Source organism: Mus musculus, chromosome 8, assembly GCF_000001635.26.
Source record: "Mus musculus strain C57BL/6J chromosome 8, GRCm38.p6 C57BL/6J".
Classification (NCBI taxonomy): domain Eukaryota; kingdom Metazoa; phylum Chordata; class Mammalia; order Rodentia; family Muridae; genus Mus; species Mus musculus.
Window position 1 is genome coordinate 118492515 of NC_000074.6, and position 21591 is coordinate 118514105.

Genomic DNA, 21591 nt, shown 5'->3' on the forward strand with positions numbered 1-21591 from the left:
GAGCTTGAACCTAGAACTTCACATGTGCTAAGCAGTTACTATGTCACTGAGCTATCTCTCTCTCTCTCTCTCTCTCTCTCTCCACTTTCCCCTCTCCTTCCCCCCCCCCTCTCCTATTTCTCTCTCTTCCTCTTTCATTCATTTACTATTTTTCTTTCTTTACTTTTTTTTGAGACAGAATTTCTGGCAGAATTTTCAAGCTGGCCTTGAACTTGAAATCTTAATGGCTCAGCCTCCACACAGCTGGAATGACAGGTTAGCACATGTCTTTAATCCCAGCGCTTGGGAGGCAGAGGCAGACAAATCTCTGTGAGGTAAAGGCCAGACTGTTTTTACAGAGCAAGTTCCAAGCCTGGCTTCAGGAAACATATTGCTTCTTATCTTTGCAAATGGAAAGGCATTAGACAAGATGTCAGATCTGTCAACCCACGGGCAGGTTGTTATTAATCATCTTTCAGAGGCAAAGTCATTTGGAATTGGAAATGTATTACTTCTTATCTTTGCAAAACTTCTCACTTTAAACAAAGTTGATAGAGAACCCCAGGGATTGTTTAGTAACTGTTCAGTTTTGAGATGTCTGAGTCCTTCTGGTGAGTACCCAGTCATTTCTCTGAAGAGTCTAGTCTGTGCCTGGTCTTTCTAGTAGGTATCTTTTTTAAAAAGCAGAAGGGCCCATGAGGGAAAGGAGCCCTATTGATGTAGGTCTTAGACAATGCTTCCATAGCCACCTTCTTCTCTCCATTTTATTTAAATATTTACATCCTCTTTAATATTTACTTTAATTTACCTTACATTTTATGAAATATTTATTTCATATTAAATGTAAATATTGTAATATTTAAATTAATTTCAAAATTAAAATTTATTTTAGATTTAAATAACTTTAAATGTAAATTCAAATTAATAAAAAATTAAATTTAATTTAATGTTTAAATTAATAAATTAAATTAAATTAAAATATTTCTCATAGCCGCCCCCTCCTCCACACCTTGGCACCTCCCCTACAGTACTAAAAGTAAATAAATATATACCTGCCAGCCATTCATACTGCAACTACTCTGCCTCTGTGCTGTGGACTATGTCTTACTGATTTGTGTTATGCACTGATATAGCGCAGGAATCCAATGGGTGTTCTATCGATGAATGACTCCATCAGGATTGGAATAATCTGTATGTAACAGGATGCAGTTAGATCTAAAGAGAGAAATGCAGATTCTTTCTCCATCCTGGAGGGAAGAGATGTGACTTGCCGGAACTGAATAAATCTCTTTGCCTTCAGTGCCGTTTTTGGCCTGGTCTCTCTCTTTCTTTTCTGGAACTTCCTTGAGTGAGAACTTTTTGCAAGGGAAATAAAACACCAATTTAACAAAGACAGACTTCTAGTTCAATAGAAGAATTTTCCTTGTGTGGAAAAAAAAATCAGCAAAAGGACTCTGCATCTGAAAGATAATTAATAAAAACCTGCCCGTGTGTTGACAGATCTGACATCTTTTCTAATGTCTGGTGGAGAAGAGCGTGTGATACGCCACACAGTTAGAATAAAATGTTCCACTTCACAGCAAGGCCAAGGAGGAACGATAATTATTTTTAAGCTAGGAAAGGTCAGAGTCTAGTTGTTAAATTGACACAACATTGGGTCTGAGTTTGTGGCTTTTCACAACATGGAGGTCTGCTGTAGAGTCCCCTGACCTCAGCAGTAAACAGTGCTGGCAGAGGGAGGGATCGGAAGGACATTTTCTTAATTGTCTTGTTGTTGTGTTAAAATAGCTCACAAACCGACTTAAGGACGAGAGGGTGTTTTGCCTCACAGGGTCCAAGTCCTCATGGTGGAGTCCCTGAAGGAGATGGTCACATGGTATCACCCACCATCAAGAAACAGAGAAGTGGGGAGGAGAGAGATGGGAAGGGGGCAGGAGATATGGGGAATGGGAGAGAGAGAGAGAGAGAGAGAGAGAGAGAGAGAGAGAGAGAGAGAGAGAGAGTTTGTATGCTTGAAACAGGCATACCCAAAAGTTCACCTCTTGTTGACTATAGATATTGAGTTGCCGATACTTACCATGTTCAAACCTGTACAGACCTCTTTACCGAACTTTGCCTTCCCTCACATGAGCGGTTTCATATATTGTAGGCTAACCAACAGTCATTGCTATGCCTCTTCACATCCTAATTCACAGAGTATATGGGTACCCTCTGTGTGACCCGGGAAGTAAGATTAATCGCGGCAATCTTTATCAAGGGAGCCAGGAGGCAGTGAGATGTAGAAAGCCAGTGTGGTGCTAGAAAGAAAACCAGAAATAAGGGAGAAGTTCTGACAGCTTCAAAGAGGGAAGAGGGAAGCCTTGAACCATGAATGTCAGTGGCTGAGCTGGGAAGGAGAAGGAAACAGGTTGTCCCACATGAGGGAAGCCTGTGGACACACCGTAGACCTTGTGACTGGACTACAGTGAAGTGGTTTCTAATCAGCTGGGACTGTGGTGTGTTGCCACAACATAGATATAAACTTTAAGTCTGACATGAGGATTAGATATAGGAATTTCTCTGGGAGGTGATCTAGGGGTCAAGGGTGAAGGGGCAGGAGGGGAAGGAGGGGGAGGGAAGAGAATCATAGTGACATGGATTTCTGGCTCCTACTGCTCCCTACTGGAGTCAGGCAGACTTTCATCCATGGGTACCTTGACTCTTAACCCAGAATTCTCTCTCTGGAGAAAGACAAAAGTCCTTTCCCATGAATGGAGGGCTGTCTCTAGAGAGTGACTCTCCTTATTCCCAACCTCTGCTTGTCCTCGAATTATAGCTATGCCCCTGCCCAAGAGCAGAACACAGAGGGGAAAGATTCTAGAATGTTCCTCTGAACTCATTAACTGTCCGTTAAACTTCGGGTCTACTGGGGATCACCCAAGAGCTCACCCAGGGACTCGGGCGATGCAGGTTGTATTTGACAAATGGCACAATTGATTTAGCTCCCCAAATTCCAGGATAGACACAGAAGCTGTCAAACACTAATGCCAGGCAGGCACAATACCTAGTTTTTCTTCAAATGCACTAAGGCACATTGTTGTGGATGCTTATTTCCCTGTTGGGTTTTCCTTTTGAGCTTGCTTGATTAATCCTGGAGCCTTAAACAGAGAGAGTTACTTCTCTTTAGACAAAAACTGATTTGACCGAATTGCTTCTGGCTGGGTTTGAGGCAGACAAGCTTCATCAATTCAATCCCATTTTGAGACAACAAAACACCTTCAAATAGTCTTGAAAACAACCCGTAGCTTGTTATTCCCTCTGGCTAGGTCCCCATCTCTTGAACTGGCAGCGCGGTATTTACATTTACCAAATCTCTGACATGGAACGTTCCTCCTCCTAGTTTGCCACATGAAAAATTTCAAATCATTTTTCCAACAATGGTCCTTATCTGCGATGTGGTCCAAGTCTCTTTCTCTCACCTAAGAAGTGTGTTATTTCTTCTCCTTCCTTTCTGTCCCTCCTTGTAAGTGCTACAGGAGAATAATACAAATAACAGCCTGTCTCTGTCCTGAACCTTTTTATCAGAGGGCCTCAAGACCTAAGTAGCTAGATTCATTAGTTTACTACGCAAATGGAGAAACTGAGGCACAGAGGAGGTGAATATACAGCAACTAAGTGTCAAGACTGGGATTAAAACCTACATTGTCTTAGCTCAAATATCTTTACTTTCAACTCCCTGTTAATTCCCTACAAAGTGAAGCACACTTTATTACATTATAATAATTATGGATGTCTTCCTTTCCTCCCAGATGATAAGTTTATAAAAGACTCTGTCTGTTTCTCTGTCTCTAGCATCTGAACCAGAAAACTTGGACATAATAAGTTTTTTAAATATTTGACTAAGGACTAAATATAAAACAGGAGTAGAGAAATTACTCAGCATGCAAGGGTACTTAGCCTCAATCATCATTCATTCATACATACATACATACATACATACATACATACATATGAAATTCAAAGGGTCTGGACATGTGTCTTTGTGCAAGCACATAGAACTGGGCATTTTGACACAGATTGGACTCACTCACAAGGGGAGATCAGAAGAGAAGCCCCCCTGCCCATCAGCACTCAGGAGAGAGGCACTTAGGACAATCACTGCTCACATTGGGTAGCAACCCCTCTGGGGGGCCTTCTGGGGAGAATCCTCTCGTGCTGCTTCATTTCCCATCTCACGTGCTTCCCACTGCCAAGATGGCTCCAGTTCCCCTTATACCACAACCCTCTGCCTTCACTTCCGCAATCAGATCTACTGATTGAACTCCTGTGTTTTCAGAGATCCTGAATAGGGATCGTTCTGATCCTTCCTCATCCACTGAGTTAAGCATTTTACTTTAAGGCCACCTGCTTTTCCACCTGGAGTCCTCTGTGTGGTGTAACCTGACATGTTCTCAGGGTATAGGCACCAGGATGATGACCTTTTAGAGGGTCTCTAGTGTGTTTCTATCACCCATGTATTGTTTCATCAGCGACTGGGTACCACAAGTACTATGTTACATCTCCCAAAGACAATATGGACAAAGGATCCAGTAAAGTCATTTCTTAAAAGCCACAGAAATGGCCATGTGGCCAAAATGCAGACTTGTATTAGTTCAGGCTCTGGCCTCATTCTTTCCCAGACTTAAACAGTCATCCCCCATTCTTAAAACTTGAGAAAAACATGTCCAGTACACTCAATTAGAAATGAGGTCCAGGGTGTTGGTTTCAAATTGTGCACGTAAATAGCCACAGAACCTACCAGGGCAAAGAAGCACACTCTGGCTTGTCTCCACGGAAACACCAACATCACTTCTAAATATCTGTTGCCTTAACAGCCGGCAAGATGTCAGCTACTAGTATTCCTGCAGCTTTAAAACACCAAGACCGTTTTGGGGAAGTTAGACTCCAGCAGAGTGTCAATAATGGAAGCTTAGGTGTGCGGGCATGTGTGAGTGTGGGCATGAGCGTCTTGGGAATGCTGTCTTCTTAGGCTGTCAGTGGATAGTGGGCTTTTAAAAATCCTTCCCAGACTCTGGGCTTTTGGTGTTTGGCAGGATAAAGACTCAATCAAAATACAGTGCTTTACTTTTTTTTTTTTTTTCTTTTGCATCCTGCGAGTCAGAGACAGAGATAGCAGGCTCTCTTCCTCACTAGGCTAAGCCCCTCCAAACTGTTTGCAGCAAAGCCAGTCTGATGAGAACAGAGCAGAGGTGTTTTGTAGCAAGGAGAAAGCAGCTGTCCATCCAGGCTAATAGCAAGCACTGGGTTCGTCACTCCTCGAAAAACAGTGCTGAGAGACATGAACAGCTTTGTCTGGAACAATAACAGCGGAGAACTGGCTTAAGGGAAGATGCGAGCCGAGGCTCTTCGCAGCCCATGAGATCATTATTTGTGGCAGTCGGTTTCTTTGTATTTATGCTGCTTAGGAGGCGATGTGATAAAATGATTCTTTCCGGCTTGCTATTTCCCACTGGCCACTGGAGCATGTCTGCAGAACCTGGGGCATAGGAGCTCTCTGTCTAGGTTCTGAGCCTGCTCACTGTGCAACCAGCTAGGCTAGCTCTGGTTAGACACCCATGGACCTCAGAGAACTAACCATAAGGTGATATGGCTGCAGTTGGCTAGCCACCTCCCCCAGATGCCTGTGTCTTGCGTGTGGACTTTTCAGTGTCCTTTCTACTGGATCATGCTGACGTCATGGATTTCTTTTGCCTCTGTCATGGATGATCTTCCACAGAGTGATCCTGTGGGGCACTTCAGTGGTGACAATCCTTCTATGCTCATTGTGTGAGCCATTGATTTATGGCCAGGAATCTTGCAATGTAGCCAACAGCTCAAGGTGTATGTGTGTACCTTCATGATGTGTGTCTGGAGACTCACAGCATGCAGGGTCCTTGACTCCAGAGTCAGTGTCTTAAGTCTAGAGCTCAAGTAGGCAACTCAGATACTTGGATGTCCAAGGGAGAGCACCAGGGGTCCAGGGGATGAGAGCTAGGCATAGTGACATGGTACTAGAGGGACAGCCCTGAGAAGTCCTCGCTGTGTGACATGACGATTAAGCTTTAGGACACATTCTATTCAGTCTCCCCTAGTCACATCTGCAAACCTCTTTTGCTGCCAGTTGACAGGTACCTAAGTTTCTTGTTTTGCTGGGACAGATGTAACTTGAAGGAGAAGGGTTCATGGTTTTGAGGTCCCAAAACCATGTGGGGAAGTCACAGCCTCAGGAGTTTGTGGTGTCGGCTCACGTTGTATCTGTAGTCAGGAAGCTGAGAGAGATGAACGTTAGTGCTCAGCTTGCTTTCTCTTTCTTCCTTCTCTTTGGTGGGACCCCAGCCAGCAGAATAGCCCCACCTATATCAGGGGGATTCCTTCCCACCTCAAGCTAATCTAGATTATCTCTCGTAGATCGGTCCAGATATTTTTTTCCATAGTGATTCTAAATTTCATCCAATTAACAATTAAGATGGACCGTCATGAGTCCAACAAGGACAAAGCAGGTTGGGGGGAGACAGACAGACACTCTGGAAGGAAGCTTCAGAGTTGACTAAGCTCATAAAACAGTGCCTGTCAAGGTAAACACACCCACACCTTTCTAAAGAGAGAATGTTAATGTTTGTGCTGTCTGGAAAAAGGAAGCCAAAAGGAAAGCCAGGTATGAAGAGGATGACCTGATGACCTCATGACCTGATGACCTCATAACCAGATAACCTCATGACCTACTTTTGGTGCTGGTGGATGAGTTCAGGGCAGGGGACTCTTGAAGAGAGAGAGGACAGAGCTCTGAGCCAACACCACCTTAAAGGGTAGTGGGATACAAAAGTAGCAACAAGTGGTATTTTAATGACACCTGTCCTTGACTGCCCTGGGAACAGCAGTGAATTATAAATGCAGCCATTTAAATGTAATATGCAAGGATAACAATGAAGATGTGTGAGCAATTGGTGAGCATCTATCCTCTCTGCAAGTCTCCTCACTCAGTCTTCAGAATAACAGCGACAGACCCTCACTCCTCCCGTTCTCCATCTGGAAAAACTGAGACAAAGGTGGTTCTGGAGTGGACTCCGGAGATAGAGCTGTGATTTGTACTAAACAGTGTAGCACAAACCCATGGTTATTGTCTTTCTAGGACATGAATCTGCTTCCAGAGCAGACTGATGGTAATTTTCAAATAATGGGTATCCTTTGGTGATTATAAAACTCGATAGTTGCCATGCTCGCAGTGACGCATCTGCACCTATTGTTTATGCGCAGCAGGCACTAATGCATAAATGAGCACATGAACCGCATCAGAAGACCGTTATTGCCGTGGTTGTAATGATAGATTTGGAGTGCTCGCAGGTTCTGCTTGGCAAAACTCCAGAGGATGTGGGGAACGGTCTGTCCAGGTAGGATCCTTGTGCCAGTGACTTTGATTCATGTCGGAGAAAGGCTGAGCTGGCTTGGGAGGAAGGCCAGGTGTTAATTCTTGCAACATTAAGTGATGGCAGTCCATGACCTGCCCCACACTTAATCAGACTGTAGTTGGAGGCTGGGGGCCCATGACAAGATCACCTGCAGATACAGGTTTGGGTTCTGAGAAGTCTGGCAGTCAATAGAACATTCTATCATCACTGAGCCGTGAGAAATCTCTTTGGGAGGTGCCATTAATCTGGATTCTTTCGTTAAGTGCACTTTTGTGATTTCAGGGTATGCCACAACACTAGTAGAGAGACACAAACAATTCATTTGAAATCAGGGTGGATTGGATTAAAGAAGAAGTCCTGGGATGGGGAGGGGGTCTCAGCAGGTGAGGCATATACTACTTGAGAGAGGAGACCACAGTTCTGATCCCAGAATGCACAGAAAAGCCAGGTGGGTGCTGTGGCCAGCTGTAATTCCAGCACACAGAAGGTAGGGGTGGTGTCCTAGGGACAAGTTCACTAGTGAGACTTGTTACTGCGAGCTCTGGACCTAAGTGAGATTCACATGAGAGAAACTGAAGAAGATACTCACCATCAACCCCAGGCCCTCACAGGCACAGGCACGGACCCCCACACATGTCCATACACACGCAAACATGCATACATGCGCACACAGAGACCCCTACATATACATGGTGAGAGAAACAAAAGCGTCCCTTCCTCTCCATTTACCCAACCCCATTTTAGGCCCAAGTTCAAGGCAGAACATTCCCTCTCAGGTAATGGATTTGCTCAGGGCCCCTAGATGAGGTTAGACCCTCCTCTGCCTAGCTTTGAAATATTCCCAAAGGATACCATGCTTTCTTTCCTTTCAGCTGAGCTTCTCGTGGTAGTTTGTCGATTATCTAAGGGAGAATCTGCCGATGCCTTTCTCCTTTGCTGGACCACAGTACCGTATCGACCACCTTGCCTGGGCAGTGCTTGCCTAATTACATTCTATGAATCAAATCGTTGGGTCCACAACACATGTCACTTCTCATGTGTCCTAGATGAGAAAGCAGAGGTGCAGGGCATCTCCAAAGCATGCCAAATCCACCAACAAAAGGCTAACCGAATTTGAACAAGGAAAATGGCCCCTGTGACCACACTCTGAAATGCTAGACTGTAACACTGCCCTACAAGTCCCTGGCTGGACTGGTTAGTGTTTGTAGATTTGGCACAAATTTGAGTTACTTGGGAGAAGAGACCCTCAGCTGGGAAACTGCCTTCATCAGATTGTCCTGTGGGCGTGTCTGTGAGGCATTTTCTCGATTAGTGATTGGTGTGGGCTTGCCCAGCCCATGGAGGACAGTGCTACCCATAGGCAGGTGGTCCTAAGCTGTTTGAGAAAGCCACATCCCTTCAGGTTCTCTGCTTCGGTTCCTGCTTTCAGTTCCTGTGTCGACTCCCCTAAATGAGGGACTGTGACCTATAAGCCAAAGAAACCATTTTTTCCCCCAAGTTTCTTTAGGTCAGCCAGTGTCTTATCACAGCAACAGATATAACAACAACAACAACACTAATACACTGGGCCTTGTGCAGCAGAGTCTAATGGATCCAGGACTTCAACAAACAGGAATACCCGATATGACACTTTGACCTTGCTAAATCATCCCCTGTGCATAGCAGGTCCTACTTCTTTTATTTCAAAAGCTCTGCTGGCTAGTCTTATGTCCACTCGAAGCAAGCTAGCGTCACTGGAGTGGAGGGAGCCTCAGTTGAGAAAATGCTTCCCTAAGGTTAGGCTATAGACAAGCTTGGTGGGCATTTTCTTAGTGATTGATGGGGGGAGGGCCCAGTCCATTGTGAGTGTGGCCATCCCTGGGCAAGTGGTTCTGGGTTCTATAAAAAAAAAAAAAAAAAAAAAAAAAAAAAAAGCAGACGGAGAGAACCATGAGGAGCAAGCCAGTATACAGCTACCCTCCATGGCCTCTGCATCAGCTCCTGCCTCCAGGTTCTGGCCCTGTTTGAGTTCCGGTCCTGACTTCCTTTGGTGATGAACAGTGCTGTAGAAGTGTAAGCTGAATAAACCTTTCCTCTCCAAGTTGTTGTTTTTTGGTGCTGGTGTTTCATGGCAGCAATAGAAATCCAGAGTAGGACACAAGCGATTTAATTTTTGACTGGTGGATAAACTGACCCCCAAATCCACAGAGACTAAACAGACGTTTCCCAGTTGCCCCAACTCTTCCCTGGAGTCAGCAGCTGAAAAAGGTTGGTTTTTCTTTTAGAATTCTAGAAGTATATTGAGCAGACACTGTCAAGGAACCAGGGCATAAACTGAGCATAGAAAACTTGGAGACTCAGGCAGAAATGACTGTTCCTTGACTTAACCGGAATCTCTCCCTCCTGGCTGATTAGCTCAGTGTCCCCAGGGAAATTGTGCCTTCCTCAATATGTCTGGGGTGACTGGTTGACTGGTCTGGGATTTGAGGGCAAGAATTAGCCAATTAGAAGGTTAACGTATAATCGCAGGCAGAAGGTGCGACCTTTGCCCATTTCTGTTTAACTGAATTAGCATTAGCGGGTTATAGATTTTTCTGCTCGCAACAATGCCGGCAAATTATTCTGAGCTCCGAGTCTGCACTCTGCAGATGTGCCACTTAGGATGTCAGTGCTATGATGGCTTCAGAAGGCATCCAACAAAAGCCTAGTCTCTGGGCACAGGGACACTTACAGGCAGTCCTGCGCACACAGTGAACTATGGTGTTCTCCCGCCTACTCTGAGCTGAGAAAGATGATGTCAGGCAGGGTGGTGACTTCTCCACCCTAGCTCCTCTGAAGTGGCTCAGCCTGACCACACCACCAACCTCCTGAGATTAATTCTTGCTCCTATTCCTTGGGGTTCAGTGCTTCCCAGAAGGCTGGCATTCAAAGTGCCCCGCCCTCAGCTCCTCAGCGGCCCCGCCCTCAGCTCCTCAGTGGCCGTGGCCGACCTTTTGTATATTGTTTGGAGGTAGCTGGTGGGGAAGAAAATTCCTTTTCTTTGACGCTGATGTGCTCTGGTTAATAATTTAAGGTCTGGTTTCGGGGTTCAGTTTCTTTAAGAGCAAGTGCTGAGTCAAAGTTTTGAGTGCAAATCTGGGGCTGGTCTCAGATAGAGACAGACGGGGGGCAGGGAGATCAGCTGAAGAGAAAAGGTGGTTAGTGAGAACTGAATTATCAAGCCAGACACCCACCGGTGGCACACAACTAGCGTGATTCCAGGTGGGAGGCAGATCACACACCTTGTAGGCGTCTTGAAGGACAGGGGGCTGGGCTGTGTGAATCAATTCCCTCCTCTACCATCACTGGCTGTCCTTGAGGATATTACGTTCTAAGAACTTAGTGCTCGTAATTTCAGCTCAGATCAGAGAAGCCTTTTATACTTTTTGGAGAGCTAAGCTTAGAAAATTGAAACAAAGCAACATCTCTATAGCTGTAGTTCTCAACCTTCCTAATGCTGTGGCCCTTTAATACAGTTCCTCGTGTTTTGATGACAATCCCCCATCCCCCCTAAAATCATTTCATTGCTATGTCATAACTGTAATTTTGCTACTGTTATAAATTGTAATATAAATGTCTGATATACAAGATATCTAATATCCCACTCCCCCACCCCCAAACGGGGCTGTGATCCACAGGTTGAGAATTCCTGCTCAGTAGCCTAGAGGAAGTTCTAAGGGTCAGGAATGAACAAGGAGCTTGCCCGCCCGGAGACAGATCAGAGGATTACATTTATGTTCAGATCCTGACTCCACCCATTCGTGTGTAGATCTCAGGCATAGCTACTTCCTACAAATATAGCCGACTGCATCACGAGGCTGCCAGGGAGACTAACCCACATTATGTTCAGACTGAGTTTAACACAGTACTTGCCGTGTGGTAAGGGCTCAAACATGGCAGCTTTGATGTTGAAGCCAAAGATGCAGACCAGTGTGTGAGGCAGACACTTGGTATAAACAGACGAACACCCAGTCAGGCCTCTCTTCCTGGAGATGATAGTTTCTGCCTATGGAGATTAAGTCTAGTTTTATCTAAGTTAGACCTTGCCCCAGAGGGCGTCATGTACGCTCATATCCCAAAGCACAGAAGTGACTTGTGGGGAGTTATAGACAAATGACGATTCACCCCACAATGGTCACTCACAGATTCCACCCAAGTCTGGCTTGCTGAGCCAGTGAGAATAAATTGGGGCTACTTACAGAAGCATGTGACAGACACGAAGAGCCTCCCCCTTCTTAACAATGGTAATCGCTTAATTATCTTCCCAGTTGAGAAACCTCATGTACCCTGTGAGGATCCTAGTATGTCACTTTATGAACCATGTAACTCCTCCTGCCATGCCCCCCCCCCACCACCACCACCACCACTACCACCACCACCCACACACACACACACACACACACACACACACACACACACACACACACACACACATATATACAAGTTGGTGGGCCCTATCTTATAAGGGGAATCATCTTAGCTGTACTATTTTCAAAACAGCAACAGCTGTGCCAAGTTTAGGAAGTACTTTGCAGCCATTACAGCCCAGGCTTCATTTTTGTTTGTTTTGAATGATGGAGATGAAGACATCCCAAGGACAAAGAGTGAGGCCTTGAAAAGTATTTTACATTTTATATTCTGGGTTAGCCAAATTTGCAAAAGTGTAAAGAAAGTGGTGAGATTAATTATAACAGCACCACTTATATTTAGCAGCACATATAAAACACGGCAGGTTCAATGCATAGTTGCTATAAGTTTTTTTTTTAATCACAGTTTATATTCTGTATGTGGCTTGTTAAACACCATGACCAAAAGCAATTTGGGGAGGGAAAGATTTATCTGTCTTACATATCCGGATCACAGGCCATCATTGAGAGAAGTGAAGTCAGGAACTTCCATGGAAGAATGTTGCCTACTGGCTTGCTCCTCATAGCTTGCTAAGCTAGGATCACCTACGCACTGGTGGCACATCTCACAGTGGGCAGGACCCTCCCACTCACACATCCATAATCAAGACAGTCTCTCACAGACTTATCCATAGACCTTCCTGATGAAGGCGATCCCTCAGCTGAAGTTCCTTCTTGCCAGGTGACTCTGTCTTATGTCAAGTTGATAACATAGGGAACAATGTGCCATTTTGGGGTCAGCTACATTGTTTGGTGGCCACTCTGTGGCTCCTGACCACCATGGTAGAGCTGGGTTAAGATCCAATAGGCTTTGAAATAAGTACTTCTGGAAGTTGCTCCAGTGGGAAAGGTCTGCTTCCCTTTCCCTCCTCCTTGGAGATGGCATTGTTCCTTTGCATGTATGAACATGAGGCATGTTCTAACTCAGGCGCCACCAGAAATTGACAGCTTCTGTAATGAAATTTCACACATGGTGGCCATAGTGAGATCTTTAGCAGGTGTAAAACTCTTACAGCAAGTATTTCTTTAACTTCAACTTAATGGAAGTTGCAGCAGCTGTTTCTGATTTTTGCATCTTCAAAAAAAAAAAAAAAGCTGTTGGCAGGCATGAGAGGTGCAGCAACTCGCCTCTTCCTTTGGGAAAATGAAGTTAAAACTTCAGCTCATTTCTATAGGTCGTCGATTTCGTTAAAAGGAAGAAAGAAGTTAGCAGGGCAAACATGCTAGCTGCGGTTAAAATATTGATCGCTTCCTTTCCTCAGGTGCTCCTGGTCACGTCTGCAGATGATCTGGAGTGCACCCCTGGATTCCAGCGGAAAGTGTTACACATCCACCAGCCTGCCGAATTCATCGAGGACCAGCCTGTCCTAAACTGTAAGCTACTCCAGAAATACCTTGGGCCCGCTCACGCGGACTCCTCTGCTGTTTGTAACGTATCTCAGGATGTTGGACATCCTCGTGTTTTCCGATCGTGTTCCTTATGTCGCTGCTTGGCCCTGGGTGGATGCTGTCGAATGACAGACTTGCCAGTTTGAGGATTAATACCTGACATGTATCTCCTCTCAGTATTTCATCTCCAGTGAGCCCTGCTGCCCCACATCTAGAAAAGGCAAATGCCAACCTCCAGGGTGACTCTGTACTATGTGGAGGGACAGAAATCCATCTCGTCACAGGGCAGACCCAAGAGTAAATTCATCCCCTTCTTATAGATTGCCGCTCTGCCTGTCCTTCCTCATGTGTGGGATTATATCAAAGTAAGGCGAGGGCCGGGTATTGGTGGCTGGGAATTTGTAGACGCAGGAATCAAAAACTCTTGTTCTTAAGGCTGATAAGAGGGTTTTGAAAAAGATTCAAATCTTTTCTGCTGCTTCTGTGGATTAAACTCAAATTCCCCCAAATTCCCATTGATTTCCTAAAAATGTGCATCTCTCAGATCTGGTTATGATCTCCCACTGTACTTAACACCAATATCATATTACCTTACCTTTAAGAGATCAAAAACATGAAGGTAGATGGCTAGCAAGTGCAGGTTTTACATAATAGAGTCTGAAATCGGTGGTAGACCTGACCAATATTTTACAGACTTTTTGAGCACCATTCATTTTACCATTTTTGGATGCTTATTTTATTTTTGATCACATGGCTATATTTGTGTGCACGAAGGTGTGCACATGAGCTCGACTGTCTGAAAAGGCCAGAAGAGCACATTTGATCTTCTGGGATGGAGCTGATTATGGTTGTGAGCTGCCCTGTATGCATGCTGGAGACCAAACTCTGATCCTCTGCGAGGACAGCAGGTGCTACCTATGGCTGAGCCATCTCTCCAGACCCCCAGCCTCTTTGATCTTTGAGTATAGAGGATATGCAAGCAGTGGCGCAATTAGGTCAGATGCTCAAGGGTACCTGTAAAGAGGGTGATTGCTTATGTGTTTGCCTTTATAAATTCACGATAACCTTTTGTGCTAGGCCCGTTCCTTTATTTTTTGTAGTACACGGCTGATTTGGGTAAAAACAAACAAGCAAACAAACAAAACAAAAACCCAGCTTGACTGGTCAGGATGCTCTGGGAGGCCGGTGCCTGTTATAAGAGTTATATGGCTCTTTCGAGCCATAACCATCAACGTGGGATGCTGAGCATCTGGGTCTCCAAGTTAGAGCCCAGGAAGACCCTGACACAGTTACACCAATGAGATGGAGCATCTCAGCAGTTAGGGTCTAATGACAAGGTACAAAAGAAGTGGATCTCAGTGTACAACTTCCTGGTAACTGCATTTCTGAGGGTGACTCTGGGTCAGGCTCTCAGGAATACTCATTTGTTCTTTGATGTCTGTGCTGATAAGAATCAATATATTTCAAGTAGACCTTGATTGATGACAAATATTCTAGATCTCTTCTTCCCTCATCTCTGTGTCTGTCTGTCTGTCTGTCTTTGTCTCTGTCTCTGTCTCTTGCATTCTATTTTGTTTGTACCAAGTGATTACCCCCCAATGGCATCGATGTTAACATGTTGGGAAATGCAAAGCTACCCTCAATATGGAAATTAATAGAGCTGCTATGCAAAGCAGGCCCATAAATGTGATTGCTTCTATAATCTTCATGACACCAAACAGCTTTCAATTCAGCACCAAGAAGCTGGGAACAATCATAGTTTAGGGGGTCTTTTTAATTTAAACTGCAGCATACTGTACATTCCAATATCAGAGGGGCGTGTGTGCATGCTCTGTCTTAATCCCCCAAGTAATTAACTTGGTTATGGCCCTTGAGCCTGTGTAAGCTGCTAAATGCTAAATGAGACTAGGCTTGCTACCTATGACAACACACACAGGGAAATCCAGCCTTACGGGAATCAGTCACAACTTAAAATTTGATGTTTGTGTGTGAGATGTTGGGTCAGCAAAATCTGATTAGCCTTTGAGGTGAGACTGCTTGTCCACATCTGTCACTAAGGCAGAACACAAGGAGCAGGGTCAGTTAGGTACTTGTAACTTCCTCTCAAGGAAACAACGAATAGAGTTTGTTCTGAGTATAGTCTGTGGTTGAGGTTAACTGTGTCTAGGTGGGCAAGAAAGTCTGTAGACACTGGAGAATGCCTGTTTTAAACTGTTTAAGAAAATCGGAGTCTCCAAGAGAGACCACGGCCGGTTTATTTCACCCAAAGAGGGATGTCAAAGCTGAGAATATTAAATGGAAATACCCTTTTAATATTTTACCAATGTTTCCCCAATCACTTCTACTCTCTCTTCTTACTCTTTATAAGTTCTTTTCTGTACAATTTCAAAGTTTTATTTTTAATTAATTGTGCCTGTTTGTCCGTATGGAGCTATGCACACCTGAGTGCAGGTGCCCTCTCAGGACAGAAAAGGGTATCACATCCATTGGAGCAGCAATTCTTGACCTTCCTAAGGCTGTGACCTTCACTACAGTTCCTCATGGGTGGTGACTCCCACCATAAAGTTATTTTTGTTACTACTTCATAATTTTAACTTTGCTACTGGGTTGTTGTTGTTGTTGTTTTGTTTGTTTGTTTTGTTTTGGAGACAGGGTTTCTCTGTATAGCCCTGGCTGTCCTGGAACTCACTCTATAGACCACGCTGGCCTCAAACTCAGAAATCTGCCTGCCTCTGCCTCCCAAGTGCTGGGATTAAAGGCATGCGCCACCACCACCCAGCCTAACTTTGCTACTGTTATGAACCATAATGTTCTTTTTCTTTTGAGGTTCTTAGGCAATTTCGGTGAAAGGGTCGTTTGACTCCTGAAGGGGTGGCAACCCACAGGTTGAGAACCACTACAAAGGGAAGCTACAGGCATTTGTGAGCTACAGGCATTTGTGGTATGGGTGCTTGGAAACAAACTTGAGTCTTGGGGAAACATCATGTTCTCTTAACCCCCAAACCTTCTCTCTGTGCCTTGTATGCATCTCAGAAGATTCAACACAAACCCCTTTTGTCTCTGAAAAAGTGTGAAGAGCCAATGGTGAGAGGTGAGAGGTGTGTGTGCTGGCAGAAACTAATTCCTGGATCATAAATGGAAAGTAAAAGTTGATCAGAGCCAGAAAGTTAGGGGAAAAAAAAAAAAACAACTTTGGATCCATGAATTTACATTTTAAAGATAAATGAAAGTGTTTGCTGTGCAGAAATATGTTGTGGATGGCCTTGGTGCTGTTGTATTTTGATGTTAATTCTGCTTCTCCAGGAAGGGTTGTCTGGAAGGAGAAATGAGTCACAGACTCATGTGACTCCTTGTGAACCTCCCCCTAATAAATAAAGAAATCAATCACTGGGCAACTAGGTGGGACTTCCAGGTTGGAAGGAGGATAAGGGGAAGCAGGAGAGAGTTCGGGGTTTTTTGGATGGGGATAGTGTAAGGACAAGATGTAGCTGCTGGTGTCTCCCAGTTTCAATGGTGGGCCCACCAGGATTTGCCACCAGAAGATTTAGATTTTATATGGCTTACAAGATTAGGATTCTAGTTGTTGTGTCCAGCAATTGAGTTACCATTCTTTCTGAACTAAGTCGGTGTGGCATTTTCCTTCATGTGGTGTTTCGACTGGGTTCAAGAGAGAAAGGTATGGCGGCTAAGCATGGTTTTACGAGATGTGCACCACAAAGGCCATGGGGGATTTGAAGCATGGGGCTGGTGTGGTAGTGACTGGCCAGTGGGAACTTAGTGCCCTGGGTGGAGAGATTTTGGAGCTCTGAGTCAGAGACTCTCCATGAGATAAGAACAGGCTGGCCATTGCCACCAGTGCAGCGCACCAGTGCAGAGAGTAGCTGGGTGTAGCGTGGGAAACTTGCCATTCCTTTTTATTATTTCCCGCAACAGAAATAGAAGCTGACGCTGTATGGGTGCCAGAGGTTATGAAAGAGTAGGTGAGTGATAGGGTCCTGGGCCTGCCTGTTTATGATATGTACAGTTTATATGTTTACTGTATTTGTAATAGTTAGGAAATCTGGTTATAGGACCAGCATGATTACTCAGGGGGTGGAGCATCACTGCCAAGCCTAAGGGCCTGGGGTCCATCCCTGAGATCCATGTAGGGGAAGGAAAGATCTGCCTCCTCTGGCTTTCACAGGTGCCATGGTGTACACACACACACACACACACACACACACACACACATACACACAGAGAGAGAGACAGAGACAGACAGAGACAGAGAGAGAGAGAGAGACAGAGAGAGACAGAGACAGAGACAGAGAGAGACAGAGACAGAGAGACAGAAAGGATATTTTTTTAAAAACAATTTTAAAAAGTTTGGTTATAAGTCCTTGTGAGTTTTTACATTCCAAAGGCAGAGTACAGCACAATCCATTCATCGATCGCATGCCGTAGGATTTTATGAAGTTGTCTGGAAGTGTTGTCCCTTTACTCGGTGGGGAAGCTCATCTGCTTGTCCCCTGGGCTTGTGTTCAACCCCTTTCTCTCGGCTGTCTCGGGTTCTGGGAGCGTTTATTCCTGCTTTCTTGGTTCTGACAGCACCGTTTCCTTTTATCCCTTTTTTAATCTTCTTCCTCACTTCCCAGTGAATTGCCTTTTTCCACTTTAACTGTTACTAATGGTCACCCTGCTCCTTTTATTTCCCTAATATTTTATTCACTGTTCACTCCAATACAAGCTCCCTTCAGTTGTTCGGAAGCCTTTTATTTCCTTCACATCCAAATAACTCTTTTTATTCTACTCTCCTTACTGCTAACTAGACCTGCTTTCTTCTTTAAAGGGCCATTTTCCAACAAGCTGCTGGGATCAAAACACGGCACCGCACTCTCTCTTGTCATGTACCCAGCAGAGCTCCTTCTCCGAGTCTTTTTGAGTGCCATGCAAAGCCCCCAACTCATCATGATTCGGCCAAAACATTTTTTGCTTTCATCTCAGACTTGAAAGAGGGGCTATTCCCAGCATCCAATGAGAAGTACAAGGAAAGGGGAAATACAGTTAGGAAGCAGCTCACCTGGGTGGCTGCCTGCATACCTCACCAGGATGGGAACACCAAGTTACCAAGTGTAACATCCTGCCTTGTTCACAAGCAGCTTAGACAGACCTTCTGGATATCCCAGGGATCTATGGTCATTGAGTTCCCTAGGGGAAACCATGTTTGTGATTCCCCCAACCTCTGCCCAGCATCCAGAATGGACATGCTATTGGTCACCCAACCACTACAAGTACTGTATTCTTCAGATTTCCATCTTCATTGCTTATATCTCCTAATGCATACACACACAAACCAAACACAAAAATGAACAAGGAGTGATTCCCACACCAAAGCATACCTATAATACAATGTGTAGTCACACTGCATCCCCGGCAGAAAAGGCTATGCTAAGGCTGAGGCACTGAGCAACCCCGTGACCTCACACAGTGAATTTTTATTTCTAACTCTATCTCATAGATACAGGTCAGGGTGCTTATCTAGGTGACTCTCCTTCCAACCTTAGATAGCAAGACTGGAGGTCAAGAAAGAGGGTGTGGAGGGCCAAAAAGGGGGAGTGGGTGGGCAGGGGAGTGGGGGTGGGTGGATATGGGGGACTTTTGGTATAGCATTGGAAATGTAAATGAGTTAAATACCTAATAAAAAATGGAAAAAAAAAAAAGAAAGAAAGAGGGTGTGGAAGTATTTATCCAAGATTTTTATCTATCTCAGATTGATAGTGATGGGTGCCATTTCTACTCTGATAGATCGGTAGACCTGGACATGTAGTCAACTTAGCTGCAAGGGAGGCTGGGAGCCATTACTATGCAGATGCTAGCAAGATCATATTATTCCATTTTAAAAAAATAAATAAAAGCAAACAATAGAACTCCTGCCACAGAGAAGGGCAACTTCCTCAGAGTCCCTGGAGAAGATTTGGTCCATTTCAGAAGAAAAGCCAAGACTTGCACCTTTCATTCTTAGTAGAAAGCACTTTCTACTTAGCGATCTGTCTTCTGCACCTTTTCTTGAAAATATCTAACACTAAGTCCTCCCTTCTTGAGGGTTGAGACAGAGATGGGCTCCAGGGTTTTGTTCCTTGCTTAAGAGGACACAGGTTTAAGTTCTCACTGACTATGCATTAGTGACTCATGCAGTCATACTCTAGTTGTGTCACAGTGAGCGAGTCCTTTGAGCGCTCCAAGTGTGAATGGGCTCATTTCTGTAGAAAGGACAAGGAGAGCCACAGCCAGAACTGGCCCAGCAATGGTGGGGAGTTCACTTAGAGCAGTGTGTGGTCAGAATCTGCTGTCACAGTTGCTGTTGTTTCATCAGTCACAGGCTTCAGGTAGTCTTAAGGACCCTCTAAACTGGGAATCCAGGAGGAAAGAGAGCACAGCCACCCTGAAAATCAGAAGGGATGAAACACAGTGTGCAGCAGGGGTCCTGGGGCATGGAATCTTCATGATGGAGTCAAACTCTTTCTTCTTAATCTTACATTGATAGCACCATATTTATTTTTTTTTAAATCTTAGGTGTGGTCAACCATTAATGAAGAAGAGGTAGAAAAGACTTTGCTATCATTTGCTCCTATGCAGAATTTTCTTTTAAAAGGTCTGTTTGTCATCAATATAGAGAAAGGAGAGGAAGGGAAGGGAACTAAGTGTTAAGGAAAAGACATTCAGTCTTTGGATAAATTATGCTTTGATAAATACATTGAACACCTTCAGGAACTATGTTTTAAGAGAAATTTGTGTTCTTCAATGTTGAGCGTATATCCCTTTTTGCTCTTAGCCTTTATATATAATAATATAGTACATATTAAACATTTTATATAATATAAGTATACATTAAACATTTTAAATATATATTAAAATATATAATAATAATATATATTAAACATGCTAAATTTCCATGTACCAAGTTGGTACCTCCCTCAGAGTGAGCACAGAATCACAGCTTTTCTATGCATGGATATGTCGATCTGTTTCTCATCTCCTTATTACTCTCGCAAGCTCAACCCCTGAAGCCACACCGAATGTGACACTGCAGGAAGATAGACCATTTCCTTCAATGTGATAGGTTGTATACTTTAGAGATGAATGTGGTGACACAGTGCACTGGCCATGCTGACCAGGACACTCTTTCTAGTCCTGAGAGATGACTTTGTCTGTACGGTCCAAGCTATCAAGAGAGTCCCTTGGAATCTGGCAACAGCCTTTCAAGGAAAGTGACTCTGGTGTGACCATTTTCACACAGGATGAGAGCACCTGATGGTGAACTAGGCCAAGCAGTTGACTCAAGCTGATATCTCTTATAGTTGCTGGAGTCAAGAGCTGAGTTTAAAACTCTGAGGCACTGGTCTTCCTCAGCCTCCTATGTGGCATCCCGTTGTTTAGTGTTGATGGTGAAGCTTAAGGAATTTTGCCATTTAATTGCCCCATTTGCTTATCAACCTAGGTGGAAGAAAGCACTTCCAGGGCAGTGGGGTTTTTTGTTTTGCTTTGTTTTGTTTTGTTGTTTTGTTTTTTTAAATAAAAAAAAATCAACAGCTAAATTCAATCTTCCTCTACAATCTAGAAGAAGCGACTCTCTTTCATGACTTTGGGTTGATGCCAGGACATGTTTCCTGTGTTCCCTCTGCTCCTGGCTTCCCACTGTCCCCATATGTACCCTTCACCCAGATGCTGCCCAGTCAGGCCACTGTAGCACTGGCCTTGGTCAGCTGCCAGGTCATCCAGGGAGTCAGTGGTGTGGCATTAATCACGTTTGTACTCAGCTCACACGAGCCGTGGCTTTTCAGCGTGGTTTTAATTGACTATAAATCAAATAGGGAGCCTGAAAAATGAAGGCAATTAATGAAAAAGTGAAGCGAGAGGTGCTTTGTGTCCTAACTTGGGGAGCATACAGTCGGTGAATTAAATGTCCAGACAAAGGCCCCCTTGACCCTGCTGTAAAATTTTCAGTGGGATGGTGACAAATAGGGGCGCTTTCTAACCTGGCTGGTAGGAGGTGCCCCCCTGTAAGATCTCACTGGCATAGGCGTTTGTCTGTTTATCCTCTCTCATTCTGGACGGTAGAGACTTCTAGGCAACTCCCAAGGCTTCTATCTCGTGGCCATCCTCCATGTCCTAAGTTACACTTAATTACTGAGAGACTGGCTGACCAGTGCAATGACTTAAGATCACTGGGCCTGCAGTGTGGGTAGAGCTGAGAAAGGCCAAAGGTTCAAGTGGTGTCTTTGTTCTAGGCTGTCACAACAATATGCCCAAGAAAGTTCCTCTGGTGGTACCCACATCTGCCTATCATCCTACCTTTGAGTGTATTTTGGGGAGAGACAGGGCCTCTCTACATGAAT

General features: G+C 44.5%; 1 protein-coding gene across 3 annotated transcripts in view; it reads left to right on the forward strand.

The window, feature by feature from the left end:
- Cdh13 (cadherin 13) overlaps window positions 1-21591 on the forward strand; it is a 1184913-nt gene that overhangs the window by 352498 nt on the left and 810824 nt on the right. For 2 of the 3 annotated variants that reach the window (XM_017312550.1, NM_019707.5), the window contains exon 2: window positions 13090-13201. In XM_017312550.1, coding sequence (XP_017168039.1) covers window positions 13090-13201 — 112 coding nt within the window. Of the gene's footprint in view, window positions 1-2905; window positions 2929-13089; window positions 13202-21591 lie in introns of those variants that run through there. The other variant, XM_006530628.3, reaches the window with a different exon arrangement.